We start from the raw sequence: 21231 nt of genomic DNA, 5'->3' as shown, positions 1-21231 counted from the left end.
ACAAAAATATTTGATGAATTTACGTGATCTTCAAAATCCAACAGATTACTAAAAGTGAAGCTGTTAATGAAGATCCATCTCTTTACAATCTGATGACTAATAATTTTACAGTGTCCTGTGACATGTGGCAAAGGGATGAAGCATCGTCAAGTATGGTGCCAACTTAATGATGAACAACTGAGAGATGATTTCTGTAATCCAAATGATAGACCAGAATCAATAACACCATGTGAACTTCATGAATGTGCATCTTGGCAAGTGGGGCCTTGGGGATCAGTGAGTACACAAGGATTCCTTCTTGTTGTCTAATTTGGACTATGAGCGATCACAAAACAAAATCTTTTAAATATTTTAATTGGATTTTAAGCAGTTACTTTAGTTGAATTGATTCACATGTTTGCTTGCTCCTGTTGGCTATCTTAACCTGTAATTTAGGAACACCCATCTATAAGTTAAATGCCTAAAATACTCATTGACTCTAAGCCTTAATATCAAAGATGCTTTTACATATGAATGTATTACATCTCCAGAATAATAAAAATGTAGATAGCAAACTGTTCAGATGAATGAGATCGTTGAAAGACCAAATACTTAGAGGTGTATGGGCATATTAAAGTGGTAGCTTTAATAAAGATCATAGAAGTGTATATGCTAATAATATCAGGCAAAAAGACTTAGTATTTTGTTATGTCTTGTTTTGACCTTCAGTGATAAAAGATCTGCTATCTGTTTATGTGAAAGTGCTGTTGAAAAATATGTTCCTGTGTGTAATGATGCTCATCTAATGTATACAAGAGTGGCTTCAAAATTCTGGAAAAAAGGGAATTAATTTGAGAAGGAAGCTTTGGTCACCAAATAGATGAGACTAATTAAAAAATAATAAGGTACTCAATTTCACGGAGCTTTCATAAGATTAGGCTACTCAGTCCAACAGAAGTGTTGGATTATTCGGTGTTTCTTGGATGTTAGTGAGAATTCATAACTGAATAGCAGCTAATTATTTATTTTTTTACTTATAACCTGTTAGTAAAATACAGAATAAATATACACTTGGAAATAAAGTATATTTTTAACTTAAACATTTATTTTTTGTAGGACTTTTCTCATGTAATATTTTTTCATGTTAGAGATAACCACACTGTTGCCTAACATAATGTTGATTTCCTTCTACTAATCTTTTGATCACAAGGTGCTGGCTTTCCATTTCTACAAGCTAAATGATAGAATTCTTATGAATAAAAAAATCACTGTGTATGGCCTTGCTGGAATAGCTCGTACAAGCAATTTACCAACACCCTCCCCACACACACACCCACACGCACCCACACACCCACACACACACCCCTCTGACATTATAGAGCATGTCCCTTTGGTCAGTTCAGGTCAGCTGTCCTGCAGCTTGTCTTGCACAAGCACTTTTCAGCAATAGCCAAAATATTGGGGTGTTATGGACACTGTTCAAGCACCATGTGGTTTGCCACGAAGAAAGTTAACACCATCCCAGTAGTCATTCCTATTCATTCTAGAAAGGGTTTTAAAATAGAAAATGTAATTTAAAATTAAATCTAATTATAAATAGTGCTATTTCAAGTGTGTGAAATTATTGACTTTAACAGTGTACTGTAACATGTGGACGTGGATACCAGATGCGTGCAGTCAAATGTGTTACTGGGACTTACAGAGTTATTTTGGATGATGACAGGGAATGTAATGCTGCTACTCGTCCTAGAGATAACCAAGTAAGTTAAAAAATATCTTTCAGTTGATTGTACTTTTTAGTTAAAAGCATCTAAAGACAAGTGTTGCCTACTGACTCTTTGAAGGAACTTGCAGAAAATGAGTTCTAAAATGAGAAAAAGTTACTGAAACTATCGGCTGTTTTCCTGAACTTCAAATTTGGCCTAGGGAATTAAGTAAAAGAAGAGTAATTTGGAGATTGGAGATTTGAAAATTTGATGTATGATTGAAAGGGTCCAAAGACCTTTGATTAGTTGGTTGGAATGGAAGCTCTAAGTTGTAGAATATTTTAAGGAGACTGCTTGCCATGATGACAGCAGCACCGAACTGGCTTGGTATTCCTTAAAGTTCTGCTTCTATATAGTTCTCAAAAGAGCAACATGTTTACTTGAAGAAAACTTCAGTTGTTGGAATAATACTGATTCAAAACTGTGCAGACATGAATTATGATTCAATATGGTATTAATACCTTTTCTTCTTGTCTCAGTTTACTTACTTCCTCACTTCCCTTAATTTAACTCTCATCATTTTTCAGAAGAAATGTTTTCAACACAGTCAGTGGTTTACCTTTAACTAAAAGCAGAAGGTGTCTTAGATGCTATGCATTAATATGTTGATCTGTCCACTAGATTGATATATCTCATTCATATCTAGCTAAGCTGGTAATCACATACCTCCTCGGTGGCATACTCTGCTTTTTGTCTAAAGAAGAGGAAAAGAAAGGATTCAGTGGTCCAGAGTAAACCAGTCACAAGTTACTACCTCTCTGATGGCTTCCTGAATAAGATTTCAAAATACAAAAGCCATCTAATTAGTATAAATTTATTTCCATTTACATAGAAGTTGCCCAACACAGTTCTTTCTCAAAATGCAAATATTACTAGTTATTACTAATACTGTTTTAACATCGAGTAAATTTTCTTTGCCTCTCAATTTGAAACAAAACAAAACAATTCAATTAAAAGCCTTTGAATAACACCAGAGAAAAGTTAGAAGATGATATGTACTTATTAATTAATGCTGCCTTATTGTAATGGTAGAATCTATGTCTGTGGGAGCCATTTGCTTTACATTTGGCTATTCCAAAATGTATATTTTGAAAGCTTTTTTTTCCTCTCACCCCCACAGGAATGTGAATTGACCTCTTGTCCAGAAAATACAAAATTATGGACTACATCACTTCCTCTAGTTCACGTGGGGAAGGTGACCCAGTGGAGATATGGATCATGGACCCCAGTATGTAAAGTAATAGTAGTCACATCTTGCAGAGCAGTCCTCAATTCCTTCGCCCTTTTTTCCATAAAGCTCTCATTAGTATGTTTTTCAGGCTGAAATCTGCTTGGGATAAATTTGAAAGGAATTGTAAGATTTTTTTTTAAGAAGCTGTTTCTTAAGGAGGAGATAGATGCTCCCAGAAAGTTCTGTGTGCTTTAAATCTAGCCAGAGAAAATAAGGAGGGGGAAAACACAAGATTCTTGAACAAAATAGCTTTCATATGATTTAGTGTGCAAGGAAGTGGTTTTTTTTTTTTATAAATAATTGATCAGTTTTTGAGTATGGAGAACATCTTTCATTCTAAAATATGATTTGAATCTTTTATGTGAATAGGAGTATTCAACAGTTTGGGTCTTTAAAAGTCTAATTTTACATAATTTGTAAAATAAACATTATAAAAAATGGTTAAGGCCATGGAATTGAGTTCCAAACCAACAGGAATTCTTAAGGCCTAAACCATCCAGCAATATTTCACTTTCCTTCCTGAATGGATGGCTCTATCAGAGTGAGATGGAAATCTGGCTCTCAGTGTTTAAATCTGAAGTCAAGCTGATACTAAGCTATGTTAGTGTTTTAGATGCTTGCATTATCCTGTTTCGGTCTCCTAAAGTGCGATGAGCTTGGATTGTTCTCTGACAGTGCTCTGCATCCTGTGGGAAAGGTGACCGTGCTCGCTATGTGAGTTGTAGAGATGCTGATGGAGGAATAGCTGATGAATCTTTCTGTGCTCATTTACCACGACCAGCTGAAATTTCAAGCTGCTTTAGCCCATGTGGAGAGTGGCAAGTTGGAAATTGGTCACCTGTAAGTATTAATTGTAATTCTTTTTTTTAATGTGTTTATTTAGATTATTGGCCAAAGTCCCTGGGTAGAAATTGGGACTTCATATTCTGTGCGAGTGTGATTGAAATTGCTTCCCTAGAAAAAACAAACAGTATGTTGCTTATTGTCAAAAGTAAATGTAAATGCCTTTGGTTATTAATTATCAATGTTCTGTTACAAACATTGGGTTAATTTTTGGCCAGTGCACAGTTACGTGTGATAGTGGAATAGTAACAAGACAAGTTATCTGTGTCAACTATCATCAACAAATCAACGAGAATTACTGTGATCCTGAAGGCCGACCTTCCAAAGAACAAGAATGTAAAATGCCACCGTGTCCACCAGTTTATCATCATAATCTGAAACCACATGATCATCCAAGCCAATTTCCAGAAATAGGTTACCTTCCAATACACCGTCCACAAAACAATATAAACCAGTGGAACCGTCCCTCTGTGGGAGGATATCAATGGAGAACTGGACCCTGGGGAGCAGTAAGAATTTTTTTTTTAAATATATTAATTTTTTATCTCACATGTGTGTTAACATTTTTAGAAATATTATTGCAGTACAGATTTGGTCAAAAGAGAAGCACATTTATTTTAAAAATATTTTTATTATTATGAAAAATAAATTTAAAAATACATTTTTTTCGGCAATTTCAATTTTAAAATACTTATACATAGTAGTAATTTCTGTTGGCAAATTTCAGTTTTGAAAGTTAAGATTAAAAAAGAATAATTTGAAGTTGTTTTAACCAACATATTTTGCATTTTCGCGGTTATGCAATGGTTATATGTATGTTTACATGTTTTGACAGTGCTCTAGTACTTGTGCAGGTGGATTTCACCGTCGAGTTGTAGTATGCCAAGATGAAGAAGGAAGAAGTGCTAGTTATTGTGATGAGGCAACAAAACCTCCAGAGTCAAGACACTGTGATTCTGGACCCTGCCCACGATGGAACTATGGGAACTGGGGAGAAGTAAGATCATTTCACTTTGAAAGGGAAACATTATCCACCAAACAAGCTTAGAAATAGTAACATAATTATTTGGCTGTGAATGGAACTGAACACCTTTATTTAAGTTATTTAAAAAGAATGATTGTCAACCTTAGATAAAGTTTGTTCTTTGATGAAATCTAGAATTGTAGTGTAAATATGGGTAGTGTAAATATACATCCAAAAGAAGTATTGCATGAGGCTAAGGATGCACAACATATAATTGAGTGCTGCAGTAGCATATTGAGTCTTGAGACATCATACAAAATTATTTGCTGTTAGAAAAAGATGAATTGTATGCAGAAAAGCCTCAGTGCCTAAGAAAAAAATGAGCACAAGAAGCTGTAAAGAAACTTTATTACATCAAATTTCACAGGTACTGACTAGAATAACTGCAGGTAGTAGTATCTATTGGGTTGTAGTTACAAATTAGCAGTACAAAGACAGGATCATGCATCTAAATGGTGTGCCTGGGTTAGAACGTTTTGGTGAGACATTATATGTTATTGGACAAAGAACGGTTTCTCCATGCTGTGTAATGTCATATCTTCACCATGCATTCTTGCTCAGACAGTACAGAAGGCGTTAAAGCTGGATTAGTTTGGCATTTGTTCTAATCTAACCTCCTATGATTCCTGCCCTAATTTCTTATTCTTGATACATCAATATCTAGAGTTGGGAAAAGAAGAAAAATTGTTTGAGTGACTTTTTCATTCCACACACACACACCACCCCACCACCCCCCCATTTTGGGCTGATCTAGCCATTTATTTCTCAAGGCCAGTCTGAGTGTCATATTTTTTCTGTCCACAGCTGCAGACTTAGGAACCAGCTAATGCAGATGCTGCAGTTTTTGTCTAATTCAGAATCCTCTGACATACAGTAAAAAAGCTGTAAACCATTGGAACATGCTCACTTTTGATCAGATTGTTTTTAATAGCTCATTAGAAATGAGAGTTAGTATTTCTGTCTGGTATTGCAGAATTACAGGAAAACGAAACCCAGAATACATATCCTATAAGTATTTTACACTTAGTCTGTATCAGCTAGACATGAGAAAGTGTGCCCAGTATCTGAGTTTTATCTTTTCTGGCAGGGAAAACTAGTTTTAAGAGCAATTTCCATCTTTTCCCTCTATCAGAGAGAGATATATATGCACATTTATTCTCACAAATGGGTACTTCTCCTTGATAGAGTAGATTCTCTGTAACTGAGACTTTCTGTAGAAAATCACTTGATAAACTGTAAAAATGTGGTTCGGTAAATGTTTTGGTGAGAGAATTTTTTTTTTCATTATGTGAGAATAGACTGTAAATCCTTATTCTTGAATTGAGAGTCCAGGGAATAGGAAAATAGACGTAGTAAATAATAACACGTACTGGTTGTTGCTGTATCTTTTTGGTTTAATGGTTTGTGATGACTCAACTAACAAAAATATGGCATATAAAATTCTGTATTTCAGTGTACTCAAACTTGTGGAGATGGAATAAAGACAAGACTGGTGATTTGTCAGCTTCCTACTGGCCAAATGTTGGGTGATCAAAACTGTGAAATTTTAGACAAGCCACCTAATATGGCACAATGTAATGTGCACTCTTGCCCTGGTGATGTTTCATGGCATCGGGGACCGTGGAAATCGGTACGATAGCATTCACTAACATTTTCTGCTTTTTTGTTCGTTCTGTCACTCTATTTCCCCTTGCCTTTTAAAAATTACATTATTTTATTTGGTAACAGTGAAATAATGCATGTGAAATATAGTCTATGTAATTTTATTAAGCAATTGTTCCTGCAGTCATTGAATTAAATGGGAAACAGCCGTTTACTTCAGTCATGATCTGTAAAACATCATAGGGAATATTTTGAAAATTACCAGAAATCATCATAGCTGACAGCGATACCTAATAGGTTGTTCTATTTTGAAGGATAATGATTTGATCTGGTTTTAAATTTAAAAGTATATAGTGTAATTTATACTGTAGTATTATCTACATATTTATATTTGTAAAAAGGAAAAAAGCTTTTTAGTGCATAACTTTTTTTCTAATAGTATATTTAAGTATAAAATAGCTCACACACATGTATATTACACTCTATCATCAAATATTTTACTCCATATTACGTGTACATTTGTGTATAAAAGTTTATATTTGTGGTTTTAAAATAGTGACTAATTAAAACTGTCTATGTATAATTATGTATGTAACTATAATATGTTATTGTCTACATGTCACTGTCTATTAATGTGTAAAAATGCCTACAATAATCACCATTAATCTTTAAAATTGCCGCTAGCAGATTATTAACATACTGAAGTAACCATTGCAAGCTCTACAATATAAAATACATTATATTTCCCAAGCTGTGAATTTGACAACAATATTTTTTTATTGTACTCAATTCTGAGGAGAATAATGGCCATCAAAGGAGGTTGGATCCAGTTCTGGTTCCATCGAAATCAGTTAAAAACTTGTCATTAACATCCCTGGGAGATGGGCTGGGACAACAGTGTTTGTTTTTTTTTTAAATTAATAAAATTATGTAATTTGGTTCTTTGAATTAACATGGAAGCTTTTTAAAAATATTGTCCAATTTCAACTTTAAATGATATATTAGTATTTATATGATCTATTCTAAATTATTGCAACTAGACTTTAAAATGAAGGTTTGAATTAATAATTTAACACACTTATCTCTTTCTTCCACTGTGCAAAACAGAGTTTTGATTTTGTTTTTTAACAGACACCAGAGTATCTTTTTAGCTATTAGCCAAATAATTAGTGGTCACTTGTTAATGCTTAATTAATGAATATACTTCAGGTGACGAGAAGAAAAGCAGGGCATTTGGCATACAGTTGCCTTTGAACTCAATATTTGTTTTCCTTAGATCGAAAGTTATTCACAGCCTGTTCGTTCCCTGAGTTGTGCAGTTTGTCCTGCACTAATAGGTTACCTGTAAGCTAATGTAATGTCTTGTAAATGTTGCATGTGGCTTAGTTTTGCAAAGATTTTCATGTTGGTTTATATCTCAATCGACATAAAAAGCCATTTTAATCCTTCAAAAAATAAGTTTAAAATGGCACCTAGTTATCAGATAGAGTTTGTGGCCTCTGTTTTATATATGCTTGCAAGCTCTGTGGTTATTCAGTAAGAATTTTAATTTCATCACGCTGTCACATGGTGTTGTGCAGAAACAAACAGGGCAGATTCAGGAAATAAAAGCAGGCTCGCATTAAATATGCAGTCACTTTTTAGTAATTTAGCTAGTTTGAATGCTGCCAACGCACAAACTTCAGTTAACTTTTGTTGCCGTTTAAACAGAGCAAAATTTATTCATTGAAGGCGACTGATGAAAGAGCGGTAAAAACTTTAGTCACAGAAATGCTGTTGTAGCCCAGCACACACAACTTTGTTTAGCCTTCACCTATGGGTGGTTGACAAGTGATGTTGATGTGATAGTTTGGCAATAGATCATGGCTCTGCGTATCTTATGCCTTTCTGGCATACAATATGCTCTAATATAGAGCATCTAATATGTTAATGACTGGACACTCTCTGGAGGCTGGAGTCATCAAGCACGTCACATCTACACTTATTCCCTTCTCTATAAAGACAGCAAGAACCAGATAAACCACTATTTATATTTTTGATAAAAGTATTGAGTAATATTCATGTGTCTGGACAGCAATGCATTACATTTTTATCTCTGCTGGTGAGATTCCAATGTCAAAACTTAAGTAGAAACTGAAAGACGCAACTTCCCACATGTATTGTAATTTGTTGTAATAGATTCTGCCATCTTTTACTCTTGGCATGAGTGGCACAAATGTAGTACAAGGAGAGGGTGCATAGAAGGAAGGGCATTTCTGAGCAATTGCTTTGCATGGAATAATTCCTTGACCTCCTTGAATATTGGTCCTGTCTCTGGCCCAGCTGGTTCAGAAATGGGTATCAAAATTGCTTAAAAAACTTTTTCCTCATTCTGATGTAGCTTTGTATAATCATGTCTGAACTAAAAGCTTTGCTCATGGATTATTCCAGCTTTTATGTAGCCAGATAGTTTCCTCTTGGATTTCAGATTCTAGCAGAAATAGATTCAGAAAAAGTCACGTTAGCTAAGACTAATTCAGAAACCTGAGTCAACAAACTGATCCACTGTGTAGAAGGATCGTTCTAGTTTATCAGTTGTCTCTGTCTTTTATGCTGTCTTCCATATTGGGGCATTCTGACTTCTTCCACTATCACTATATATTTGAGGATAGAAGACTTTTAGCAATATGCCTCGTAAATACATTTCTTTCATTTTTTGATTCATTTTACACAGCATAATTAAAATAAAACATATCTTGTAAATGCACAATAGGACAGTTGCAAGGAATGCTCTGTTTATGTTTTGAAGCCAGAATTCTGGTTGATGCTTTCTGCAGTTTAGCAGCTACGTTACATGTTATAGTGTCTGCCTATGGCTACCAGAGCTGACCGTTACAAAGCTTAAAGGTTACATGCGCCTCTGTTGCCAGTTTCTGCAGCTGCCCAGTGGGATGTGAGGCAAGTAAATCTCACATTCTGAAGGGTCATACCACTCCAGGACACTTTCTCAGAAATATTATGCATATTCAGAAACTTTGATTCTTTGAATCTTTGAAACTTTAATTCAGTCCAGAATTTTCATATTGTGCCAATCCGGAAAGACACTCTAAAGTTTTACAGGGAGGGTGGCTAGGAAACTCATCCCTTTATCCTTTTGCCTGAATTAGTTTGATCTGGAGGTCATCGAGAGACTGACAGTGATTTTTTTAAAATGTAGATTATGTCTTCTGCCCTCTTAGTTTTGTGCAAGTTTCTAAGGGAATTTTCTTGAAGAACTGAATAACTGAATCATGCTCATCTCTTTTTTTTTTTGTTCTTGTTTTTTTATCAAGACCCAAAGGAAATGGAGTGGGTTTACAACCACCCCATGCATCTTGAACTCTGCCCTGTTTTCAAAGGATATTGCTGTCAATTCTTAAAGTAAATGAGGTTGAAAAACATACAATCATTCCTAAATTCAAGTGTTTCAAAATTCAAAACATTTGATTTCAAGATCTAAGTATACTACCTCTTTTTTGATATACAAAAATTACAATACAAATGCATATATTTTGATATTTACATATTTATAACATATTTATACGTTAAATAATACTTGAGGTAAATATAGCTGCTTATTTTAATGGAGTTGCACCACCAGTAAATTTGGCCCATATATCCTGGATATTTTCCTTTTAGACAACTCTAGTTTCACTGTTGAAGGGATTGAGGCAATGATCCAAAACTTCACGAAAGAATGAATAAATTACAAGCTAAAAAGTATGGAAACCATATGTCACAATATATAATGTCAAGAAAAATTCCATATCATCCTGACAGCTGGCTAAGAGTACTTTGTTCCAGTATAGACTTTTATTGTATCTCTTCTTTCCACAGTATTAAAAATTCACAAAGATACCACAGGGTTTTAAAGCTGAACTGTAATCACAGAATCTCCTAGATTGGAAAAGACCTGTAAGACCATCTAGTCCAATCATTAACCTAACACTGACAAGCCCACCACTAAACCATGTCCCTAAGCCCTATATCTACAGGACCCTTAAATACCTCCAGGGATGGGGACTCCACTGCTGCCCTGGTTAACGCGTATGTCTGATGACCTTTTCAGTAAAGAAATTCTTCCTAATATCAAATCTAAACTTCCCTTGGTGCAACTTGAAGCCATTTCCTCTTGTTCTATCACCTGTTACTTGACAGAACAGGTCAACTCCCATCTCTCTGCAGCCTCCTGTCAGGTAGTTGTAGAAAGCGATAAGGTCTCCCCTGAGCCTCCTTTTCTCCAGGCCAAACAATCCCAGTTCCCTCAGCTGCTCCTCATAAAACATGTGCTCCAGGCCCCTCACGAGTTTCGTTGCCCTTCTTTGGACATGATCCAGAGCCTCAATGTCCTTCTTGTGGTGAGGGGCCCAAAACTGAACACAGCACTCAAGATGCGGCCTCACCAGTAGGTTTAACAATTTTGTGCTAGAAGAGCTGTAGGTAATCTATCTTAATAGAGTTCAAGAATGCTACTTTTTCAATATGAAGCTTTTTTTCTTTTGAACAGCATTCCCCATGTCCACATGCTTTAGTATTCTTAGCCAAACAATCATCTGTTACCTGACAAAAAGTTATGTGGAAATATAATCAAATCAGCTGTTAGTTGGATCACTAGTTATATTTAGATATGACAAATCTTCAGATAAATAGTGCAGATACATATACAATCTTACAGAGCTTTCATGTATAGCAACGATGTAAAGTAGCTACACTAGAGAATAAAATATTATTTTTAGCAGTACTTGGCTGGGAAATAATTTGACACACAGTAGCATCCTAGGAGATTTCCAGTGCCAAAGCCCTGGCCTGGTACCTGGGCAAAATGCGTAATCGTAGAATCATAGAATAACAGGTTGGAAGGGACCTCAAGGATCATCTGGTCCAAACTTTCTTGGCAAAATCAGTCTAGAAAAGATGGCCCAGCACCCTGTCCAGCTGAATCTTGAAAGTGTCCAATGTTGGGGAATCCACCACTTCCCTGGGGAGATTGTTCCAGTGGCTGATTGTGAAAAATTTTCCTCTTGTGCCCAGTTGGAATCTCCCCAGGAGTAACTTGTACGCATTACCCCTCCTCTTTTCCACATGACTCCTTGTAGAAAGGGAGGTGCCATCTTTTTTGTAGTCTTTAAATTCTGGAACATGGTCATAAGGTCTGCCCTGTGCAATGTGAACATTTGTTTTGTTTTAGTCTTCTTTGTGCTGTTCAACAGGTGATAACTCTTTTACTCATCTAGTATGCTTTTCTTAATAGATTTTTTTTTTTTTTTTGCCTTCACTTCAAGGATTGTATTTGGCAACTAACTGAAGCTTCCCCTTTTATCTCATTTTATTTTAAGATTTTGTTATTTATCTCTTGGTTAAATGGTCATATCTTCCTTTATAGTCTCTTTTTCTATGCCTCCTAGGTTGTTACTGCACAACAGAAAACAAGTTTCTCAAAATTCCTGATACGTTTGTGCTTTTACTGTGCTGTGTACCTTCGATTTTATGTATTTTTTTAAAGGCTTTATGGAGTGTGAGGAGGAATTACACTGAAGGAATAAAATAGGCTATTCTCATAGATGAGAAGACACTACCTTCCAGCTTCACATAGTGAGGAAACTTTGTTTGCATTTTTGGGTGACAATAATTTTGATATATTTAGGAGTTTGATTTTATTTTTGCTTCCCCATAGTTTTTCAGTGCTTACTGAAACCCTTGGAGAGTTAGGTAGCCAAACGGCAAGGTTCGTGCTTAGGCAGTTGGTGGTAGCAGTTGACGTTGCCTTGAAAACTTTATGTTTCATTAAGGCTTTCATTCTTGTATGAGTTTGGATAGCAACCTAAATTTCATCAGAAACATTTTAACCAGGTATGTCACAACTTGAAATATATGCTTGCTTCTCATCCTTTCTCATTCCTTTAGAAACAATACATAACTGGATTAATGAATCCTGATTGTAACTGAATATTACCTAAAGGTCATTGTGGCAGTCTATTATAAGTAACTCTTCATGGCACATTTAAAGCCAGATAGCTTGCTGTATGCATTTCTTATCTGAGCAGGTGCGGCACATGAAGCTGCTATAACTTGAAGGTAACAAGTATTGCCACAAAAGCGAACAGTTACGCCTTTGCTCTGTTGCATCCTCAAACAATCAGTCTTTGCGAAGTGTTCTAGTTTCCTCAGCTGAACAGTTTCACGTACAGTCATTGTACAGCTTTGTTGCTAAGCTCTACCAGTTACGGTTCAGAGCATAGCAAAGAAAAGGTCCATCTTGAGGGGTTTATTTTCTGTTAGATTTTCTTGAAAACATCTGCATTTGGAATGTTATTTGAATACTAATGGAAGAGGATTTAAACTCTCTAGTGTGAGTTAATTGTAGTGCAGTCATTAGCACTTTGTTTTCTTACATTTGTTTTGTTATCATGTTGGGCTTCATGCTCTTTTACTTCACACTTATATTGTCAGTTGAGATATGATACATCCAGTTCTTTTCAAAGCTAAGACTTACAAAGAGTTTGTCCTAAAATTTTACCACATACCAGTTGTGAAGTCAGATAGTAACTGTACAATTCTTTTCTTAATTACTTTAAAGTTTTTACCGGTAGTTTCCATAATTAAGGGGACCTTAGATTAAAAGTGGACAGACAACTTCCCCAAGAATAGTACTTGTGCAAAGTGCTTTTACGCTGTTCTAATGCTATTAAAAGAACAAAGCACTGACAACAAACTAGTCATGTCAATTGTACTTTGTTAGTCAAGAAACTGAGTATCACAGACAAGTGTTTCACTAACTGTTCAAATTATATTAAAAAAGAAGTCCCACAAAGTTACAGTTTAAGAATGTTTTTCTGAGTTCTTTCGGACCAATTTAAATCTGATTGTGCTGAGGTGCCTTTATGGTCGGTGATACAGGCAAGATTTGAGCCTTACGGAAGATAATTATATTTTGTTTGTCTGAAATGTTGGTAAATTAAGATTTTTTTTTTCCTCGCTCTTAGGACTTTTATGTAATTTCATAAATATTACTTGTGATTTTAGAGAAAATGAGCATAAAAAGAGTGGATTAGCTCATCTTCTAAGTTACCTTTAAGTGTCAGAAATTAGTCTTATTGCTATTAATGCCCTTCAGACGCATAATGTAATATTCTTTAAAGTGGCTATTTTTCTGGTTGTTCAGTTTTCTTTTTAGTTGCTCCAGAATATTTTCAGTGTAATTCTGTCTTTGCACTTGTGGAAGAAATCTATTATTACTTTTAATGAATATAAATTTATTTTTTAAAAATTGACCTCCCAGTCCCCTTCCAGTGTTGTTACTGCCAGTCATCCCATTGACTTCTGCAGGAGCAGAAGCAACCCAAACTTGCATAAGTAAAATATTTATTTGTTTTCATTTTCGTGCAAAAAATCTTGCTATGTATGATAAGTGCCTTCATTCACTTTTTCTAATGTGTAAAAAGTATTTATATCTTTAAAGATAATCTTTTATATTAAAAGGGAATTCAGAATCGGTGAACTTGGTTTTCAAAACCAGCATCAGTCTTTTACCTCTACTTCTGCTGCTGCCTAATGTCGAACTTCAGGATACCTCATTACCAATACAGCACATTTAATATCCCACTGGCTGAAAGAAATCTTAATGTTAGCATATGCTATTCATTTTTTAAAACTTTGGAAATGGGGGGGTGCCCTTTCAGAGATAACTGAGAACATATGTCACTACCCAAATAATGTCATAAAACAAACTTGGGATAGTGTATTTCATTTAGGGTAATTCTGATAAAAATGAAAGAAAACACTTGTTTCCAAAATTCAAAAACCAATATTTGTGTACTGTTCATCAAGTTTAGAGGAAATTTCTCCATTTTGGTGCTATGTTGCCTGTATAGCTTGAAATAATAAATAAGTTATAATGTATGTGTGATAATTTAATTTAATGACTGTGACTTGTGTCTGTGAAATACAGTTGCATTTTAACCCTTCTTTTTTATGCATGTTGTGTGGCTTTGTGCTTATATTTAATGTGTCCTTTATTAAGGCATGCTAATGTTTAAAGTCCTTAAAAAAATTAAAAAGGGGGATGGTGGTGATGGGAGCTAACCACTGAAAGTGAGTGGGTTTAACATTGGAGTAATCTTTGTGTTGCAATGAACTTCATGTGATATTTTAGTGACATTGTTTTCATGGGGGAAGCTCTTATACTTGAACAGAAAAAAAAGTGAACCTTGTCATTGGTGAAAGCAGCAATTGATGCCATTGGACAGCTGGAGTGGAATAGGTAGTTGGCACATGGTCTTTGATGATAAAGCTTGAGGAGACTAGCTGTTAAATCTTTTGTTGGAGCTGTAATTTTATGGCCCGGTCCTGCTCCCACTTAGTCATTGACAAAAAGCATAGAAAACGGTGGATCATAACGTAATGCTCAACTCTTAATCTTGAAGACATAACATAATTTTTTACATTCCTAAAACACTTTTGCATGAGGAGGTTTGAAGAACTTTCACACCCTCAATTTAGAAAGAAGGCAGGAGACATAGTCAAAGTAAAAAAAAAAAAAATCATGGAAGGGGAAAAAAAGCAGGTGGTTCTTAATACCATTCTGAAATATATATAGCCATTTAATGAGAATGAAAGGAATGTGAAGCTACCAATGTATTTATTTCTTTTTTTGCAGACTTAGAACTTTCAGAAAGCTGAAGGGTTCTGGACGGTCAGATCCGTGTAAAAATCATTCTGAGCTACCTGTATATATGTGCCAGTTTTGAAAACCCCAGTCTCAACTCATAAATATTGGTTCAAAGTGGTTTTGAGACCCAAATTTAAAAGTTATTATTAAACATATATTAAAGTATTAGCATTTCTGAAGGTTAATACACAAATATTTTGGTTACCTGGCATGTGTTAGGAAATGAACAAAATGTCCTGTAGTTCTCTGTTATGGGAGTTCCTAGTCCTTCCTTTGAAAAGTGGTAATTGCGGGAGACTGGTGATTCCACTAAGGTGGACCGCTATATTGATCAGTGTATGTTATAGCACACATCTATCTATAGCCCCTTCACTCACACTGACAGCAGGATTGGGCACTTATGTTTCCTGCTGAATCAGTCCTTCAGGAGCTTGCATGCATGCTCACATTTGTGCACATGACTGTGACGTTGGAAAGATTGATCTTTAAGTAAATTGAAAATACGCAGAGGAGTGGCTTAGGTCAAAAATAAACTGCAATTCAACATGTGAAGGTAGGTAACGTTACATTACTTATTATCTAATATATACTCATGAACACACTTTCGTGCCCAATTAATACTGAAAATAATTTGTGTTATTTTTCTTAATTCTTTAACTGATATTTAGTAAAGTGCCGTAGAGTGATATTTTTGTATGCTTCTAAAAAGTTTCAGAAAAATTCTGACAATAGTGTATTGTTCCAGTATATATTGCTTCCCCCCCCCCCCCCCCCCAGTTTTCTCTAAAGTTCAAATACAAAACCTTAGTTTTTAATCAAATGAAAAATTGAAGTGATACTTTTTTACAGAGCAGACAGACACACATAGCTCAGGTATTTGTTATTCCTTTAATTTCTGAGCTACTGTTTTGCTGCTGCTAACATGACTGAAAATAATAAATCAGAGATCACAGTTGCTGGGATCCAGTGTTTCGTCTGCTCATCTTTAGGTTTTTGCAAACTCAGCTAAAACTACTTGGTCTACCATTGTAAGACTGTACTATGTCTTGTTACTTCTGTAACTGGTTAATTGAAAGGACCCTATCTCTGAAGATTAAAAAAGAAGAATCCATAAACTGAAGTTTTAAATTATGAAAAGTATATAAGCAGATGCTTTTTCCTGTGCAAATGGAGCTTCCACACCAGAGATCCTCCACCATGTTAAAAATATGGCACAGCTTTTATTGTGAAGACCTATGAATAAAATATCACTCTCAAGGGGTGATCATTACTTTTCAGTGAGAATGCAGATTATGTCATTCCCATGCATTTGTTCCGTTTTCCTGAGCTTTGCAAGAGACAGGAGGTTGTCTTCCCTGTGATGCAGTCTGTTAAATTGTGCCTGGTTGTTGGAAACAACAGTGGATTCACTTTGGGTTGCTGCTTGGTTTTCGTGGAAGTTCGTGAACACAACTGCTGGTTGGACGCAGATACATCTGTTGTTCTCCTTTTGAAAAATGTATCCAGAAATTTATCCATTTAGTGGAAACAGAAAAAAAGCCCTCCATTTCTCTTGCTCATGCTGGATTTCCTTGAGGTCTCCTACCTCCAGTTCTGCTGCTCTTCTTTCTTGATGCTTGAACTTTACTCACTGTTTGTGCTGCTGCCTTCATATAATTGCTTAAAGGTGTTTCTAGTGTTACACGACTGCGGAGTAAAGAAAGATGAGACTTGCTGAAGTCTGGCCAAGTCAGCAATTTGACATCTGTAATGGTGTAATGGTAAAAGTGTCTATACCAAATCCTTTTGAGGAGGTACCGAAGGCAAAGAGCAGGATTGCTGTTCAGCCTTGTAAATTTGACACAAATTTGTACTTGTAGATTAACATTTTCAGAAAGACCTAGTGAGGGTCTAGCTTGGTTCCTGTGTTCCACTGATTTTAGAAGGAGAGGTAAGGCAGAGTTGTCTGTTGGGGTTTTGCTTGGGGTTTTGTTTGATTATTTTTTTTAGTTTACCACTGTTCCTATATTTTTAATTGTGATTTGTCTCAGCCATCTGTCTGTTCAACAGACATATCGTTCAACTGAAAGATGATAAAGTTAGGTAGACGTACCAGATATCTTGTTGCAGGAATGCTGGATGAGCAGTATAGTTTATCTGTTTCACCCCTCCTGGCAATTAATAAGTCGATTGTACCTCTCATTGTTTTAATATATACTGTCATTAATTACAGTGATAATGTTGGCTTGAATGAGGGCTGATGGTGAAGTTCTTAGCAGAGGTATGTGCAGACCCTCAGCAGCACTTAAGACCTGGCGTAGCAGAGCCTGCCAAATGGCTGCTGAAAGGAGTCAGAAATACCTATTGTTTTTCCCGATCCTCAGGTGGTAACCAGATGCAATGGATTCAAATCAAGAGCAAGTAAGGCAGGAAAAAAAACTATACAATTCAATTTATACTGTAATGAGAGATGAAATGGAACCTATAAAGGAAGTGTTAAATGAGATGCCAATTGTGATATGTCTTTGCTGGTGAATCACAGAATCACAGAATTTTCAGAGTTGGAAGGGACCTCTAGAGATCATCTAGTCCAACTCCCCTGCTAAAGCAGGATTGCCTAGAGCACATTACTCAGGACTGCATCCAGGCGGGATGAAGGAGAACATTAATCATCAACTCATGATATGGTGATTATTATTTTAAAATTTTCAAAAATATCAAGCAGACATTAACAGAAACACAAAATATCTTCAGTTAGTGCCAGGCTTGTTTTTAGATCTCACTGATGCTGTCACGTAGCAGTGTTAGCACGCCTGCCGCTGGTAGATGCTTCTCTGGTAGGTCACTGCGGTGTCTAATAGTGAGCTCTTCTTCCAGGGAAGCTGAAGCCTGAAAGAAAGTAATATCGGGGGACAGGTCATGTCAACTGAGTCTCAGTTTGGACTCTGACTGAACTGTTCATGTTCGAGTCCAGTAAAGTATGATATTAATTTTCTGTGAAGAATTTCCATCTCTTTCTGGCCTGCCTTTTATTTTTGCCAGTTCTGTTCACCTTGTTTTGTTTTCCTCCTCTTCCACTGTGCCACACAACCTTCCATCAGCACCCACAGTAACATCTCCATAACCTGTGTGAAATGGCTTTGCCACAACATGGAATACAACATACTTGTTTTTCAATGCCTTGGATTATACTCTTAGGGAAAATGGGAAGATGGTAGTCTCTTCCCTGTATGCCATTCTTGTCCAAAGTTTGAGGCAAATTTGGTTGCTTATTATGAAACTTGGACTTGAATATTGCTTGAGCCCAGACTTTCCTTTCTGAATTATGTGATTATTATTTTTTAGGCTTTCCAGTGAACTTTTATGAAAGGCTTTTGTTTTATTTATCAGTTCACAATCACCCTAAAGCTTGAGATTTTTACCTGGCATCAGGAATTTTCACTCTTTATAGCAGCAGAGTCACCTCCAAACAAGTCAGACAACACTTTTCTTTTGAAAGAAAAAGGATAGAACTTTGTCTAAAACCAAAATCTTGCCTCTTGTAAGTTGTAAATTAATTTATTTATTAAAATGAAGAATAATAAGACTTAAACTTTTAGAAGAAAGCATAGAAAATACAGGAATAGTTATATAATATGTGAAGGATGATCAGTCATTTACAGAAAAAAGTTTCTGAAAGTTTCTTTTTCTTTAATGAGGACACCTGAAGTAGCACCTGTGAAATACAGTTCTTTGGGCACTGAATTATCATCTGAGCATGCCCTTGAAAAGGACCTGGATATAACTGAATATCCACCAGGATCTAAAGAGACAGGTAGTGTAAAAGCCAAATCCTACAGTTGCTGAAATAATGTTGCAGCTGTTTTGGCGGTTCTGTTCTTGTGTTACTGTAATAGCTAAAAGCTTGTTTGAAGATCTAATTGTGCTGTGTAGGTAAAACCAAGAGAAGGTTGCTGACTGGAAGAGCTTACAGTCTCGTTATGAGATGTATGTGGACAGGTTGGGAATACACGACACAGTGAAGTCTGGCTCAGTATCACGGCCGGTGGGGAGCTGAGCCGTGTGAACAGCCTGTTTTTCAAATGTTCCATAGTTGGCATCAAAAAGGATGCTGGGCTTTAGGCAGTGATGGGCAGAATGGTGGTGGTCATCGTGAGGGGGAAAGATATGATGGGGCTTTCAAGGGAGGACTTGGTCATCCATTTTAGTCGTGCTAATCTTGAGGTAATGGATAGTGCTTTGAGGTGTCAGAGGGATAGGCCGAATTAAAAGGCTTATTCACAAATCTAACTGGAATGAATAAATGAAATTCTGTGGATGATCACTAAGTGGAATTTCAAGAGTTCTGGTTTTGATTTTTTTCCAACAGCTGCAAAGAGTATGGTGGTTCATCTGCCATCCAGGCAGACTGCTGTTGTGCTCAGAGGTCTCCCTCATTAAAGCAGCTGCCAGCTGCACAGGACAAAAAAAATTCAGACCATGTGGTGGCAACTTTCAATATTGTCTAAAATTCCTCTGTAGCATCATCAGTAGAGCTTGACTTCTACAGATGTGTGTCACTGACCTCAGGGGATCATCTGTCAGTGTCATGGGAGCCAAAGCTGTGCTGTGGACTGAACTTTGCAAAGTGTTTTTGGGATGATGTTTGTGTTGCATCTTACTGAAACATGGGGAGTGCTAGTTTCTCACCTTTCACGTTTTGATACACGAGAGGTCGAACAGATTCAAGGGATGCTATATTTCCTCATTCATAAGCAACAGGGAGGAAGGAATTTGCAGTAACTGTGGAGGCTACTTAGACTATCCTACAAGTAGGCATCACTCAGTGGTAATTCATCAGCTCGAGGGAAAAGGACCTGTTGGAAATCACTGGGCTCAGCTGGCTGTGCATTCAGTCATTAGAAATAAAGTCTTGCTTGATTTAAAAAAAAAATAAAAATGTTACTGAGCTTAGAGATCCAGTCAAATTATGTGGTAGGAATGTAATTTAGGTAGTGGTTGGATCAGAGGATAGCATTGCAGCCCCAGTGTGAATACAGCTCCCACTTATAGGAGAGAGGTGCGTTTATTATTAATGTATGTCAAAAATCCTGTGACGTTTGCAGTATGATTGCAAATATTACTGCAGAAAGTAGTGTTCACTCTAGATCTTATTTTTCCAGGTGTCATCTAGAGCTCTGCAAAGTGGGAAGGCCACAAAGAACTTGAGCAAAGAATAATAGTACTGGGTATATGCTTGTTGGGTATGTGCTTTGTGTCGTGGTGTATTTTAACTCTAGTGCTTCAGTTGATACACAGCATACAGTGTTGGATACCTCCTTGTAAAAAACATGCAGACAGTTGGAGTGTTCAGAGGACAGCCACAGGAATGGTAAGAGACTTGGACAAAATGACGAATGAGAAAAGGCTGGGGTAGCTGTGTTTTTCAAGACCAAGTCTATAGAAGAATGGACTGAATGAGGTATTCTTCCAACATAGTGGTTATAAAGAGGTGAGTGTTTCCAAGTCTGCAAAGGGTAGAATGAGAAGTAACCATCTTATTAAACAGTAAGAGAGACTCATTAAATCCTAAGATACTTTTTCTAACTACAAGGTTGGTTATACAGTGGAAAAATGCATGCAAGGGAGGCTGTAGCATCCCTGTCATTGAAGATGAGACTGACAAACTGCTGTCAGGAGTGGTTCAGGTCTAAGCTGATCCAAACTCTGAGCAGCATGATGGACTGGATGAAGTCTTTGAGTCCTCCTTAGCCTAGCCTTTCTCCCTTCCATTGATGTAGCTGCAAAAGCATATTTAGAAATGTGGCGAAGCAGACTTACAGGCTGCAGCTGCAAGGAGGACTTAATCAAATCAAGACATTTTCTGAACACCAGAGGAATGTGATGTAACACTGAACTTTTGAAATGAAGCTATACTCAATGAAGGGACTTTAAAATATCTTCAGCATAACTTCTGTAGTTAACATAGGTGTAACTTAGATGTAACAGTAAATCATACGCATAGCTCTTGGAGTTCAATCCACTCTTTCTCAGGAGTGATGGAATGTTTGGTCTTTTGTAACCGTGGTCCTTTCTGAGTGCTTGAGCTAATGGCACGAGTCTGTACTTCTTTTAGTGAAGA

General features: G+C 36.3%; 1 protein-coding gene across 1 annotated transcript in view; it reads left to right on the top strand.

Annotated features, from left to right (window-relative positions):
• The window catches only part of ADAMTS20 (ADAM metallopeptidase with thrombospondin type 1 motif 20), a gene marked incomplete at both ends in the record, with an annotated part of 95778 nt that overhangs the window by 55394 nt on the left and 19153 nt on the right, over nt 1–21231 (top strand). The window contains 7 exons of the mRNA XM_082498477.1: nt 112–276; nt 1617–1739; nt 2866–2973; nt 3652–3816; nt 4038–4328; nt 4655–4816; nt 6297–6473. Of these exons, the coding sequence (XP_082354603.1) occupies nt 112–276; nt 1617–1739; nt 2866–2973; nt 3652–3816; nt 4038–4328; nt 4655–4816; nt 6297–6473 (1191 nt within the window). The remainder of the gene's footprint in view (nt 1–111; nt 277–1616; nt 1740–2865; nt 2974–3651; nt 3817–4037; nt 4329–4654; nt 4817–6296; nt 6474–21231) is intronic.

Source organism: Vanellus vanellus (assembly GCF_965231255.1).
Source record: "Vanellus vanellus genome assembly, chromosome: 1".
In the NCBI taxonomy this organism is placed as follows: Eukaryota; Metazoa; Chordata; class Aves; order Charadriiformes; family Charadriidae; genus Vanellus; species Vanellus vanellus.
The sequence above is the reverse complement of the archived record's forward strand: the minus strand, read 5'-3'. Positions and strand labels throughout refer to the sequence as shown.